Genomic DNA, 12,809 nt, shown 5'->3' on the forward strand with positions numbered 1-12,809 from the left:
GAATCAGAGGAATGGCATGCTAAAGAAGAGAGAGATCTAACTCCCCAGCTACTTCTCGCCAGTATTCAGGCAAGCTGTTATACTCTGCACGCTGCAGTAATCCCATCTATCGGTGATGAGTGGCAACAGAAGACACAAAGCACATCACAACAAACAATGGTCAATGTAATATTATTGTTGATCAATTTTATGAGCTTTCTATATTGTAGGCCTTCACATTTAGTTTTCTTCCAACTGTATGATATTAGGGCATCCTATAATATTTTTTATAGCATAGAATGTAGTTCCTTATTCCCTGACTTTACATACCGATTTTCATTAAAATCTGTTTACCCATTTTCTCATGACTCGGCGCTGATACAGACTTAGCAACAAAAATCCAAATTAATGAATATCTGTTATCATAGCCGGTACAGTACACACGTATAAGACATAAATGATTGGAAATTAATTTTATATAACTTTATTTATGTAGCATTTATTGATAGGACCACTAATATCATACATATTTGTGAATTAAATTTTAGGCCTTCCCCTAAACTACCATTTCACTCAATGTGGCCTAGATTGTAGCGACTTATTCCCCAACTTTACATACAAATTCTCCTTAAATTTTCTTCAGGCATTTTCTTGTGATGCACATACGTATATACGAACATACTTATGTACATACAGACAGACAGAAATTACGGAAAATGAAAAAGTGTATTTCCTTCTTACTATGGACACGGCTGATACAGAAGTACAATTCTTTTTACATTTTGAGTAATGTACAGACAAAACTCTTATTTTTTATATATATAGATACTGTGATACACTGCAATTTTAGTAAAGTTTTATTTTGGATTATAAAATCTTGGTGGTTTCCTGATTGTCTTCTTGTTTAATGAATTTTGAAGATTTGTGCACTAGATAGTTCAAGAAAAAGTATCCTTTTCGCAAAGTCACATATTGAGTTTTGTTCTGTTTTCCTGGATTTTCTTTTTTGACTTCTCAAGTTATTCCCGAGATTCTGAGGCACGTAGGTGGATGTGTGACTGTCATTGGCTTATCATGACGGACCATACTTGCTTCCAGGTTCTTTGTGACCCAACGGAGTTTCATCTTTTTTGTATTATTGCTGGTCTTGATTTGATCTGTTCCTTCTGGTATAAAAACCATGTATGAGATTGTATGTGTGTCTACCTCTTAGTTCCATTTCTTGATATGGGATCGGGGATGGGGTGAAGTGAAATTATATGGTATTTTTTAACGGCTACCCTTCCTTTTTGCCAACTTCAGTTGAGGAGCAAATGAAGATGAAATGAATTATTGTGAATGAAATTGGGTAAGAATGTGGAAGGAATTGGCTTTGATCTATGAATAGGAACTGTCCCAGTATTTGCCTGGAAATAAACATTTTGAAAACATAGAAAACCATTCTCAGGACAGCCGACAGTGGAGTTTGAACCCACTTATCTCCCGAATGCAGAACTTGGCTTTATAGTTGTAGCGCTTTAACACACGTGGCCAATCTGCTCCCACCTCCTAAAAGTATTTATTTATTTATTTATTTATTTATTTATTTATTTATTTATTTATTTATTTATTTATTTATTTATTTATTTATTTTACTTTAGCAGTGGTGAAGTTAGGGCTCATAGCCCTCCTTTACACGTTGTTGTTGTTGTTGTTGTTGTTGTTGTTGTTGTTGTTGTTGTTGTTGTTGTTGTTGTTGTTGTTGTTGTTGTTGTTGTTGTTGTTGTTGTTGTTGTTGTTGTTGTTGTTGTTGTTGTTGTTGTTGTTGTTGTTGTTGTTGTTGTTGTTGTTGTTGTTGTTGTTGTTTGAGTCATCAGTCCATAGACTGGTTTGATGCAGCTGTCCCTATCCTGTGCTAACCTTTTCATTTCTACATAACTACTGCATCCTACATCCCTAACCAACTGTATGCTGCAAATTCTCTAGAATTAATAGAAGGTTTAAGCTTAAAAAATACAATGAATCTTCTGTACCTTGGCATTGGTAGGGATCATATTATCGTCATCTCGTATTTTTTGAGCGTTATGTGATACTCCTTAAAAATTCAACATTTATCACTCACGAGTGCTCTCTTAAAAATTCAGCATTTATCACTCACGAGTGCTTGTAACTATTCCTCTACAGTCTACACTGTCGCAAAATAAAGCTTGGGGGCCTAACTGTACTTGTCCAACAGCTCTAGTATAAAATATTCCTAGCACAAAATATGAACTCGTCCTATCCTGTATCATTCAATAATACACTCAATTTCCACTTCACACAATATGAAGATAACTCCATCCAAGTATGACGCTAGCGTTATTTCAGATATTCCAATTATTATTATTATTATTATTATTATTATTATTATTATTATTATTATTATTATTATTATTATTATTCTGCCAAACAGTTGTAATTAAGAACATAGTCCGAGATGACTTCATGTTTGGTAAACGACATGACCAGTCATGTCTGCCTTGATACTAACGCAAACGTTTAGCGTAGAGGTTCGTGATTTTTAGTTCAATTGTTACCACGACGACGTTGCCTTAAGGAGTAAATTCGTGCAGGAAGACTTCACTTGCCAAATATCATGACTGTTCCTCATGCACAATGAATGTAAGTCCAACTCTACAGCGCTTCTACAGCGAAAGGTGAAATAGGAAAGATTCAAATATACAGCAGGACTACTTAATTACTTTAACATAGACTACAAGGAAGACGAGAAAGAAACATTATCATGTTGGAAAGCAAATTGCACCCATGGATGGTACTTAAATTCAACGCCGGCTTAGCCTTGTGGTCCCTGCGTTTTTCCTACGGCTCTATCAGGGTTAAGGCATCGCTTGCGTGGGTTTAGCACTCCATCTCCATCACGCAAGTACTGCAAATTCCACTGCATTGTTAGAAATCCAACGCAGGAAGTTCATGGTAAGGAATTTAATTAAATACGCCATTCAGAAGGAAACTCGTCGGAAATATGGAAGTAACAAATTTTCCATTCTTGAAATTTAAGTGATATGAACTGGGTTCCTCTGTCAGTTAAGATCCGCCCCGGTTTTTCCATCTGCTTATTTGTTTGGATACGCCCTTTTTATCGGTTAAAAGCGTATTCATTTTGAGAATATAACGTCACGACAATATACAGTTTTCCTTTCCAAGCTTTGGGTAGTAGTGTATATACGTTCGTAGCATACATTTCTCCAGGTTTGCCAGGAATAATAGGAATCGGTTGATGTTTGACGAAAACTGAATTATGCGCAGCCCTTAGACACAAATCACACGTCCGGGTGAGGCTCTAACGCTTTCACGAAGTTCTTTCAATGTAAATGTCTACCTGTTCATGGGTTTTCATTTTATCCATGCCGTGATACGCTGTACGTGCCAAATCAATTTCTTGTAAAGTTCTGCCGGAACATCAATACGTAATTTGGTATGTTTTCTGTCAAAAAATGTCATTAAAATTCTATCTTCATATTTGTGTGTGACGTTCATCCTATGACTAACTTGATCTTGCCATTAATCTTCAGTGTAGCCAAAATCGGGTCTCCCCTCTTATTTTCACGAGGGTGGTTCAGTTTATCCAAACATTGCATACATAGGGCCTACTTGTGAAATTTAACGTTAAGCCCTTACTGATGGCGATTGGTGCAGTTAAATGCTGCGCATGACATGGGCATCTTGATAAAGAAATGCGCGTATTATCACAGTTAATACCGGATCCCAAGATAGCGGGTTAAAACCCGGAAGAGGTAGTCGGATTTTTGAAGGGCGGAAAAAAAGTCCATTCGACACTCCATGTCGTACGATGTCGGCATGTAAAAGATCTCTGGTGACACATTTGGTGTTTGAACACCTACAACCTGTTTTCCAGTCATTGACCGGGTCAGGGATGTAATGAATGAAACATATATAGGCTGTTATTACAATGGGGTCGCCACTCCTAAGGTGATTTATTAATGAGTGATAAATGCTATGAAATGATAATGGAGAGTGTTGCTGGAATGAAAGATGACAGGGAAAACCGGAGTACCCGGAGAAAAACCTGTCCCGCCTCCGCTTTGTCCAGCACAAATCTCACATGGAGTGACATTTGGTGTTTACCCGACAAAATTCATTAAATCTCAGCCATAGACGCCCAAGAGAGTTTCGGTTTACTCGGTCTGCCACCTAGTGGGGGCCTAGAGTAAAACGGAACGTCGAAATTGACGAGCAGACAGCCAGATGGCGTCAAATTGAAATGTCTGCACACGGTAGCTGAGGCCATACGATTATTATTATTATTATTATTATTATTATTATTATTATTATTATTATTATTATTATTATTATTATCATCTTTCCAACCAAACGGCCGTCAGATCTGCTGCGCTTGTTTTCATTAATAGTCCTATGAGTGGTTGTGGTGGTTATTGTTTTAAGAGGAAGCACATCTAGGCAACCATCCTCTATATAACACTAATCACCGGGTGAGTTCATTGTGCGGTTAGGGACGCACAGCTGTGATCTTGTATCCGGGAGATAGTGGATTCGAGCCGCACTGTCGGCAGCCCTGAAGATGGTTTTCCGTGGTTTCCCATTTTTACACCAGGCAAATGCTCGGGCTGTACCTTAATTAAGGCCACAGTCGCTTCTTTCCCACCCCTAAGCCTTTCCTATCTCTTCGTCGCCATAAGACCTGTGTCGGTGCGACGTAAAATTTTGTAAAAAAAAAAAAAAAGTTATAATGTATTCTATAATCGATTTAATGTGACGTTTCCTAGATAGAAACACGACCAGGAGACAGCTAGGACAGCCAGACAGGACGCAATTTCCAAGTTCGTCGGAACGTACCAGTTATTGCTGTAAATATTTTCACAGTAATTGAATAGATAGTTAGGCCCATATGTGTAGGATATAAACTTAATAATGCCATTTATTTTATGTTTCACTAATTTTTTTCCGATTTTCGGAGACACCTTGATACCGAAATTTTGTCCCGCAAGAGTTCTTTTACGTGCCAGTAAGTCTACCGATACGATGCTGACGTATTTGAGCACTTAAATACCACCGGATTGAGCCAGGATCGAACCTGCCAAGCTGGGGCTGAAGGCCAGCGCCTCAACCGTCTGAACCACTCAGCCTGCCGGATATAACCGACAACCGCAGTTCCAACTAATCGTTCGCTCCAGTTCATTTAGTACTCCAAGTTGGTAGGTTCGATCGTGGCTCCGTCCGGTGGTATTTAAATTCCGGCTCCTCGGCATCCTCGAAACTGTTAAAAAAAAAAAAAAAAAAAAAAACTGGTTAGTGGGACGTAAAGCAATAACATCATCATTTAGTACTGGTAGATATCCGACGTGTTTTATACATTCTGTTTATTGCTATCACTGTTGTTGTTATTATCGTTAGATATAGTTTGGTAAAACAATTCCAGGTTCCACTTATAACCAGCTATCTAAATGGGGAAAACTAGTAATTGTCATGGCCCCGGGGTACTTGTAGCATGTACTGTTCGTATCCAGGCAAAGGAATATTCAGAGTCCCTGTTGTTCCTTTGTGGGAAGTATATTTGAAATTATATCCTCAGAAACACAGTGGTTTGCCATTTTAGGCGATAAAATTAGAACACATATCACACATGCAAAATCACTTATAACTTAGTTGTTGAGTGAAGGCAGTGTTTGGTTCTGCAGTTATATAAGCGCCTTCGCAGATACTTAGCTGAAACATCTAGAAGTGAAAGGATGTTATAAGCTCCCTGTAATATACTACCTGCAATGCCTGAGGCATTCATATTCCATTATAAACATTTTGGTATAAGATGCAATCCACCTCTAGTAGAATTCAGTTACGGAGTATAGAATACAGAAACTGTCCGTGCACTCCTTGTTTCATGTCTTCAAAAAAATGTTTTTAATTTTGTTCCTTCGTTATCTGCCTCTCCTGGTTTTTAATTTCCAAGTTCAGTTCACTGTGAAATTCTGATTGAGAACTACCACAATTTTGTTGTCTCGTTTCTCACTTAGCATCAAGGCGAAAATAAACCGACCTTGTAGTATTGTTGGTTAAGTGCTTGCCTCTTAGCTCATGGTTGCAGGATCGTATACTGATGCAGTCGATTACCTTAAATGTGAGGTTTCGGGAGTCACTCAGACTCATTTTAACTTTTGGCACGAGGTTTAATGCTGCTTGCTTTTCCTGTCATCACATGATTTTACAGGAGAAAATATTAACCGGGGATCCGCCGGGACTCGAACCTTGGCCATCCTGGTGGAAAGCCAACAGCTTAACCACTGCATTAATTAACACATATTTCTGTTCTGTAACTTACATATAGCTTCTAGGCAGTTGCTGGGATAGATACAGTTCACCTTTTCTCTTCTTTTTTCTTCTGCTGGGGGTGATGCATATTGGGATTTGGGACATCTTTGGTCGCCATCCTCGTGTAGAGGTATAGAAACTGTCTAGCAATGATCTCTATGTGGTCTACAATAATGTATGTGACTCCAGGACGAAGGTCGACTTGGCATCAGGTACTGCCTGAGATATTTTCTGTAGAAAATATAAGGGAAGCCACACTCCTTCAAAATTCGAATTTGTTTCAACAAAATAACCCACCTTCTTAGTCCTGTTTAGGAGTATGACTTAAAGCATTATGCTGTGAAATTGGTTGATGAGTTATACTTTTTACGAGAGAGAGTTCAGTTTTTGAATTCTCCCTACCAGGAAACGTAATAGAGGGGTAGAAACACATGAACATACAATTCCAATTGTTGATTTAGTTTAATTAAGGAAGTTTCTGCAGTGGAAGCAGGTCCATTTGTCCTCTTAAGTCTGTCAAGATTCTCGGTATTAAAATTCGGAGTATATTTAAGGAAAGAAAAAAAAACTTGATTCAAGTTTAGAATACTATTGAACTTTTTAATTTGTCGACTGATGTCGCATCTTCATGTATTTAAAGTTGACCTACAAAACTTTATTAAGGATCTCTTGCAGCATTAATAAGTGCTTACAAGTCAGCACGCCACTAATTATTAATTACGTTTATGGTGTGCATTTACAAAGATCAGGAATGCTGTACGTAGTCATATCGAAATTAGTGTTAGATTAATATTTAATATAAATAGAAATAAACTTCTCTAATTGTGTGCAATTATCTTAGATTACGGGCATGCATTGAAAGATTTCATACTGATATCCCTGTTGACCCTGGCGCTTTTGGGATGTTGGTATGCCTATGGAAAGACCAAGAGCTCGCAGAATGATGTCCGTCGTATGATGAAACATATGGAGAGTTTACAGAAGGCTGAACTGGCTTTGGATCAGTTGCAGGTGACTACTAGATATGGAAGTATTCTGAATACCGAATTCATTAGCTGAGCTTGCAAGTGGCCATGTTTATGGTGTATGTTCTTATCAGTAGCCTTTTCCCTTGCTTGTTTTTGTTTAGCCCTCAATAACCCAGACATTTTTTTATCAGTGTAAATGTATTACGGTCTTGCCTTCTGAATAGTACTCAACTCTTACTGACTCAGTAGTACCTAAAATACAGCTTTGAGGTAATCTTAAGACATCATTGTTCAAAATATTTAAGTGGATTCCCAGTGTACGTCTTAGAAGTAACAATTATAGAGTGTGCTCTGAATTGATCGAGTACCGGTACGCTGCTAATTATGTAAAAGCCTGTATCAAAATGAGCATATTTAATTTAATACTCATCTCCATATTCTACACCTTCATGTGGGAGAGCTTGAATATCCTATGCAAGCGTTTTAATACCAGCTCTCTTTCTCGTGCAATGTCATCACCTACATAGCCTTTCACGTCACTGATATTCATGGTAATGACAATTTCTCGTGGTTTCATTTCTTGCGTTTTTGACATCGCCCATTACACTATCATGCCCTTGCTGTTCATTCTGACTACATCGCATTGTGAATAGATTGAGAATATTACTTGGCTATTACATAAGGCCATCACACGCGAAAGGTTACCATCGGAAATCTCCGATAAAGGCCAGTTAGTACAACCAATTAAGAAGCGGCTAAATACGGTACCATACTTTATAATACAGGTCAAAATCGAAGCTGATGTGTAACTATCGTAATCGGGTAGCTTAAAATTAATGAATGAAGGAAATGAATTTTAGAAATAAGTGTGCAGAAGAGAAGTCAATATCACTACCTAAATTATTGGTTTAAGCAAGTTAATGCACATTGAATACAACAAGCTGAAGTGACTGAACTTCTTAGAGATAATTGAAACTGTTTATATAGGCCAACTGAACTAAAAAATCATCAGAACGCGAGACTTCTATAAAATAAGCACTTCTGATTAAGAAACACACACATACACACTCACTCTCTACATTCATGTTAGTCATCTGAGTCACACGAAGATTGTCATATGAATATTATCAACTAGCAAGATACCCGTGTTTCGCTACGGTATTATACTCAAATTTATAATTGGATGCTTAACATTTTATATATAATCCGCCAAAACTCGCGATCTGACGGCAAAGTTCATTCCATTTTTCAATCTTTCTTTCCAGCAATCGATTTCATACTTCCCGGGCTAGCTCCAGGTATTCCGCTCGGTCAGTTGGGTCCCTAAATCTTTGCCATCTTTTCCTATAAGCATGTTTAATATGGATCAAATCCTTGAGGAGATCCGGCGTGCTGTCGTCGTGGGTCCTTGGCGGTACTGAACCCACGCCCTGGTGATCTGTATGTGGTTTGAGGGGTACCGATACCGGTGCGCTCTTGGCGTTCCTCTATCGGTCTTTATGTGTTTTTTACAATATGCGGTTATAACTGTATGCGTTTTTAAAAATTAAATGAAGAGATATTATGCGATTTTATTAGTTAGTTGACCCATCTAGTGAGAGAGACCACGCCCAATATTGCTTAACTGTGAGCATGTGTTTGTGTATTATTTATGTGCGCGTGTGTGTGCGTGTTAAATGTATGTGCGTTAATTTCCATAATGTGTGTGTGACCAGGAGGTCGTTTTACATCTTGCAGTGTTAACTGACACAGCGGTTACGTTTTTGTCGGCTGTGGTAACCCTGGTGGTTGCCCATCCAGGAGTTGACCACGCCCGGTTGCTTGGAAGTTTGCATGGGTTTTGACCGACATCGTAATTCAGTGACCAATACTTAGTGAACTGAAAGTTGACTTTTAGTGAGGGTGTGCTATGCTAAATTTTGAAGAAAACAGCATTGTAATAGGCAGTTTGTATTTCCAGTGCTCCCGCCACGGTATCCGTGTGTTCCAGTGCTTTTGGCTGCAGTTTTAGGAAATGATTTTTTCATGTTTGCTTGGCGGGGTCGTAGTTTGGTAGGTGGAGGTTTAGGTTATAATTAGTTGTGTGTTTGGCATAGTGGGGTGAGGGAGCTGGTTTTGGGCCGAAGTAGTTTAAGCAGGAGTATGTTTCGGAGGGTGGAGGTGTCTTGGCTGAGTTGGTTGTTATACTCATGAGTGAGGGGACCGGGGTTCGAAGGTGATGGGATTTTAAAACTCAATAGTGGGGGAGGTTTGGTGTGTGTTCGTAAGTGATGTGTGCGTCGGTAGTGGTCTTTAATTGCTTTTTGATGAAGGGGCAGCCAGGGAATGAGGCGGCATGGCTGCCTTGGCAGTTCGCACACCTCGCCTGGTCCCGCGGCACTTTACAATCAGTGTGGCGGTGAGAGCCGCCACATCTGTTGCAGCGGGTGGGTTAAGAGCATGTAGCTGCAGAGTGCTTTACCAAAAGACAATTAAAGCATTGCGTGACGAGAGCGGGTTTGGGGGGGGGGGGGGAGCGGGTTCGAGTCTCTGGTGTGATAGTGTTATGAGTTGGAGTTTTCTGGGACTTACGAGCAGGTGTGTTACATCTGCTCCTAGTCTGGGTGTACTTGGTTTGTGTGTGCGTGCCCGGGTGTGAGATTTATGGGATCTCAATCCCGGGCTCGGTTTCGGGATGGGGGTAGAGGGGGGGGGAAGTGGGGGAGGTGTCTGTGTTGATTAGTATGTCTTCTGTCTGTGATGTTTTGTGTTCGTTGTTTGCATGGGTTTGTGAAAATTTAGTGAATGTTAGTGGTGTGGAGTTGGTTTGTGCTGCTGTGTGTTTTATGTCAGGTTGTGTTTGAGTGTCTGCGTCTGGGACGTATTTTACAAGAACCTTATAACGCACATTATGAAGTTTTAGGTGTTTATTGATTGCATCATTACTTGCTTCTGAGTCAAGCGGAAAAATAAGAATATATCCGTTATCAAGTTCCTGCAAAAGTTGAACGTGGTGTCTGACTTTGCTGATGGCTGTGAATGTGTTCTTGCGGTGATCATGTCGCTCTCTGAGGCGTTGCTATGTATTCGTGAATCGGTTGTGGTGCAAGAGAATGATGAATGGGTAGAAATTGGGGTGACGTGCGTTAGTGCGGATTTCTAGTGGTTGGTGGAAGGGGGAGTAAGGATTTCCGAAATCTGTGGACATGGTTACAATGGGGGGCGGGGGAGGGGGGTGTTTGAGAGTAGTGTCGGTGTCCTGGCTACTCAGTCCACTAGCTTGATCCCGACTGGATGAGTTTTAAGGACGCAGCAGGTGGCTGGACGGTGGTGCGCTCCTGGTGGCGTGGCGCGGTACTATTCAGTACGGTATTGAGTGATTGGCGGAAGATGATGGTGAGCTAGCGGCTAATAGGATGCGAGCTCGGTGTCTTGGCTCTCCTTGATCTGCTCTCTTCGAGCGCTTGGCTGAGAATGGGTACTGAACCCACGGCCGGACTGCATTCGTAGTCATTACCCGGTCAGGATCCATTTCCAGCGCGGTCCGCACATTTTGACGACGGTCCAGATCATCATCATCATCATTATTATTATTATTATTATTATTATTATTATTATTATTATTATTATTATTATTAACCCCGCAGCAAGATGCAAGACCGCTACTTAGTGGTAAATTACATCCGCTGCCATTGTCATTGCTGACAATGTGACCAGCGCCATTATCACGCGTAGGCAAGTGCGCGGGATTTCTGGCGATACGAATGATATACTTCCGTGCATTATTGATCTTATTATAGAGGTGAACGATTGCACGGTCAATATTATTCCTATCGTTTATTTCAAATGTGTTTAAATTTTTATTTATATGCCAGGAGAATCTACTGTAATCGAAGTTTTCCAGAGGAAAGAAAGGCTCCTGAAAACGAACACAGGAAAGATTAAAACTATCGCACTGGGAGATAGTAGGTTCGAATCCCACTATCGGCAGCCCTGAAGATGGTTTTCCGTGGTTTCCCATTTTCACACCAGGCAAATGCTGGGGCTGTACTTTAATTAAGGCCACGGCCGCTTCCTTCCAACTCCTAGGCCTTTCCCATCCCATCGTCGCCATAAGACCTATTTGTGTTGGTGCGACGTAAAGCCCGTAGCAAAAAAAAAAAATCGCTTTATGATCAGAATCAAGTACATTATGGTCTCAATTGGTCTCCACTCAGTTTTCACCCTACCGGCGTTAAGTTGGTCCTCCCCCCCCCCCAAAAAGAAGGCTTGTTGCTTTATGTTTAAGGGAGATTCCAAATACCAACTTTCACTTCTGCAACATCTTTGGTTTTTGAGCTAATAGTATCTCAATACAAATGATTCAACTAATTTTTCAATTATCTGCCACCCCCCATTTAAGTGGATTTCCGAAAAAAAAAATCGTATTTCTTTATTTTAAAGGAGATTCCTAATACCAAATTTCACGTCTGTAACATCTCCAGTTTTGAGATATCAGTGTCCTAAAAAAAAGAATTCAATCCCATTTTTCCGAAAACAAAAAAATTAGTTATTTATTTTTAATAGAGATAAAAAATACCATTTTTCACTTCTGTAACATGTCAAGTTTTTGAAATATATTGTAGATATGCTCATTTTAAAACTTCACCTCGCTTTTAGTTCACCTTAAGTGGAGTATCCGAAAACGAATCATTTGTGTTTCTTTACTTTTACAGGAGTTTCCAGATACCATTTTTTACGTCTGTAACATTTTACGATTCCGAGATATACTGTAAATTTCTAAAATATCACCCCATTTGTTTCTCCTGTTAACCCCCATTAATTGGATTTTCCAAAAACAAAAAATACGTATTTCCTTATTTCTAAAGGAGTTTCCAAATACCAATTTTCAGGTCTGTAATATGTTCAGGATCTAAGATGTAAGTATCCTCATTAAAGGCATTCAACCCCTTATTCACCCCTCCTAGTGGGATTTTCCGAAAATAAAAATATGATTTCTTTCTTTTTAAAGGAGGTTCTAAATACCAATTTTTACATCTGTAAACTTTAAAGTTTTGAGATATAGGTACACTCTTTTTATAAATTCATCCCCACCCCGTTCACCTCCGTAGCGACGGAATATCCAAAAATCCTCAGTAGGTAGTAAAGGACAGAACTGGCCCATGAGCAAGTGGGCAAGATGGCGGCTATACACGGGCTCTTATGGGACTATCTCCAGAGAGCTTGCCCAGAGGTTACTGCGCAAGATGGCCGCCAAGCGCAATCCCCTTCTAGCTACGCACTACAACTTCTGACATTTTCAGACAATAGGACGTCGTCATCTTATGGAATACTGTTGAAAGAGGCAACTAAAATGGCCGCCTAACTTGAGAGAGCATGGGTTAGCGAACACGGGGGGATTTTAGCTGAGTCTAGGCATGATGTGTGCTAAGCTGTTGTCTATTTAATTTTCCTGGCCAACACTTGTAGGACACTTCATTCCGAGGTGGGGGAGTCGATCAGAGTAACGCTCCTCTAGGGGCACCCTTGCCTTAGGTAGGAGCCGAGCAACATGTGTTG

General features: G+C 39.8%; 1 protein-coding gene across 3 annotated transcripts in view; it reads left to right on the forward strand.

Moving 5' to 3' along the window:
• The window catches only part of Stim (stromal interaction molecule), a 424,265-nt gene that overhangs the window by 90,849 nt on the left and 320,607 nt on the right, over positions 1-12,809 (forward strand). Inside the window, exon 6 of one of the 3 annotated variants that reach the window (XM_067143252.2) lies at positions 7,145-7,314. The exons of the other annotated variants lie outside the window; for them this stretch is intronic. Within the exon in view, the coding sequence (XP_066999353.2) occupies positions 7,145-7,314 (170 nt within the window). The remainder of the gene's footprint in view (positions 1-7,144; positions 7,315-12,809) is intronic. 3 annotated transcript variants of the gene reach the window in all.

Source organism: Anabrus simplex, chromosome 3 (genome assembly GCF_040414725.1).
Source record: "Anabrus simplex isolate iqAnaSimp1 chromosome 3, ASM4041472v1, whole genome shotgun sequence".
Taxonomy (NCBI): Eukaryota; Metazoa; Arthropoda; class Insecta; order Orthoptera; family Tettigoniidae; genus Anabrus; species Anabrus simplex.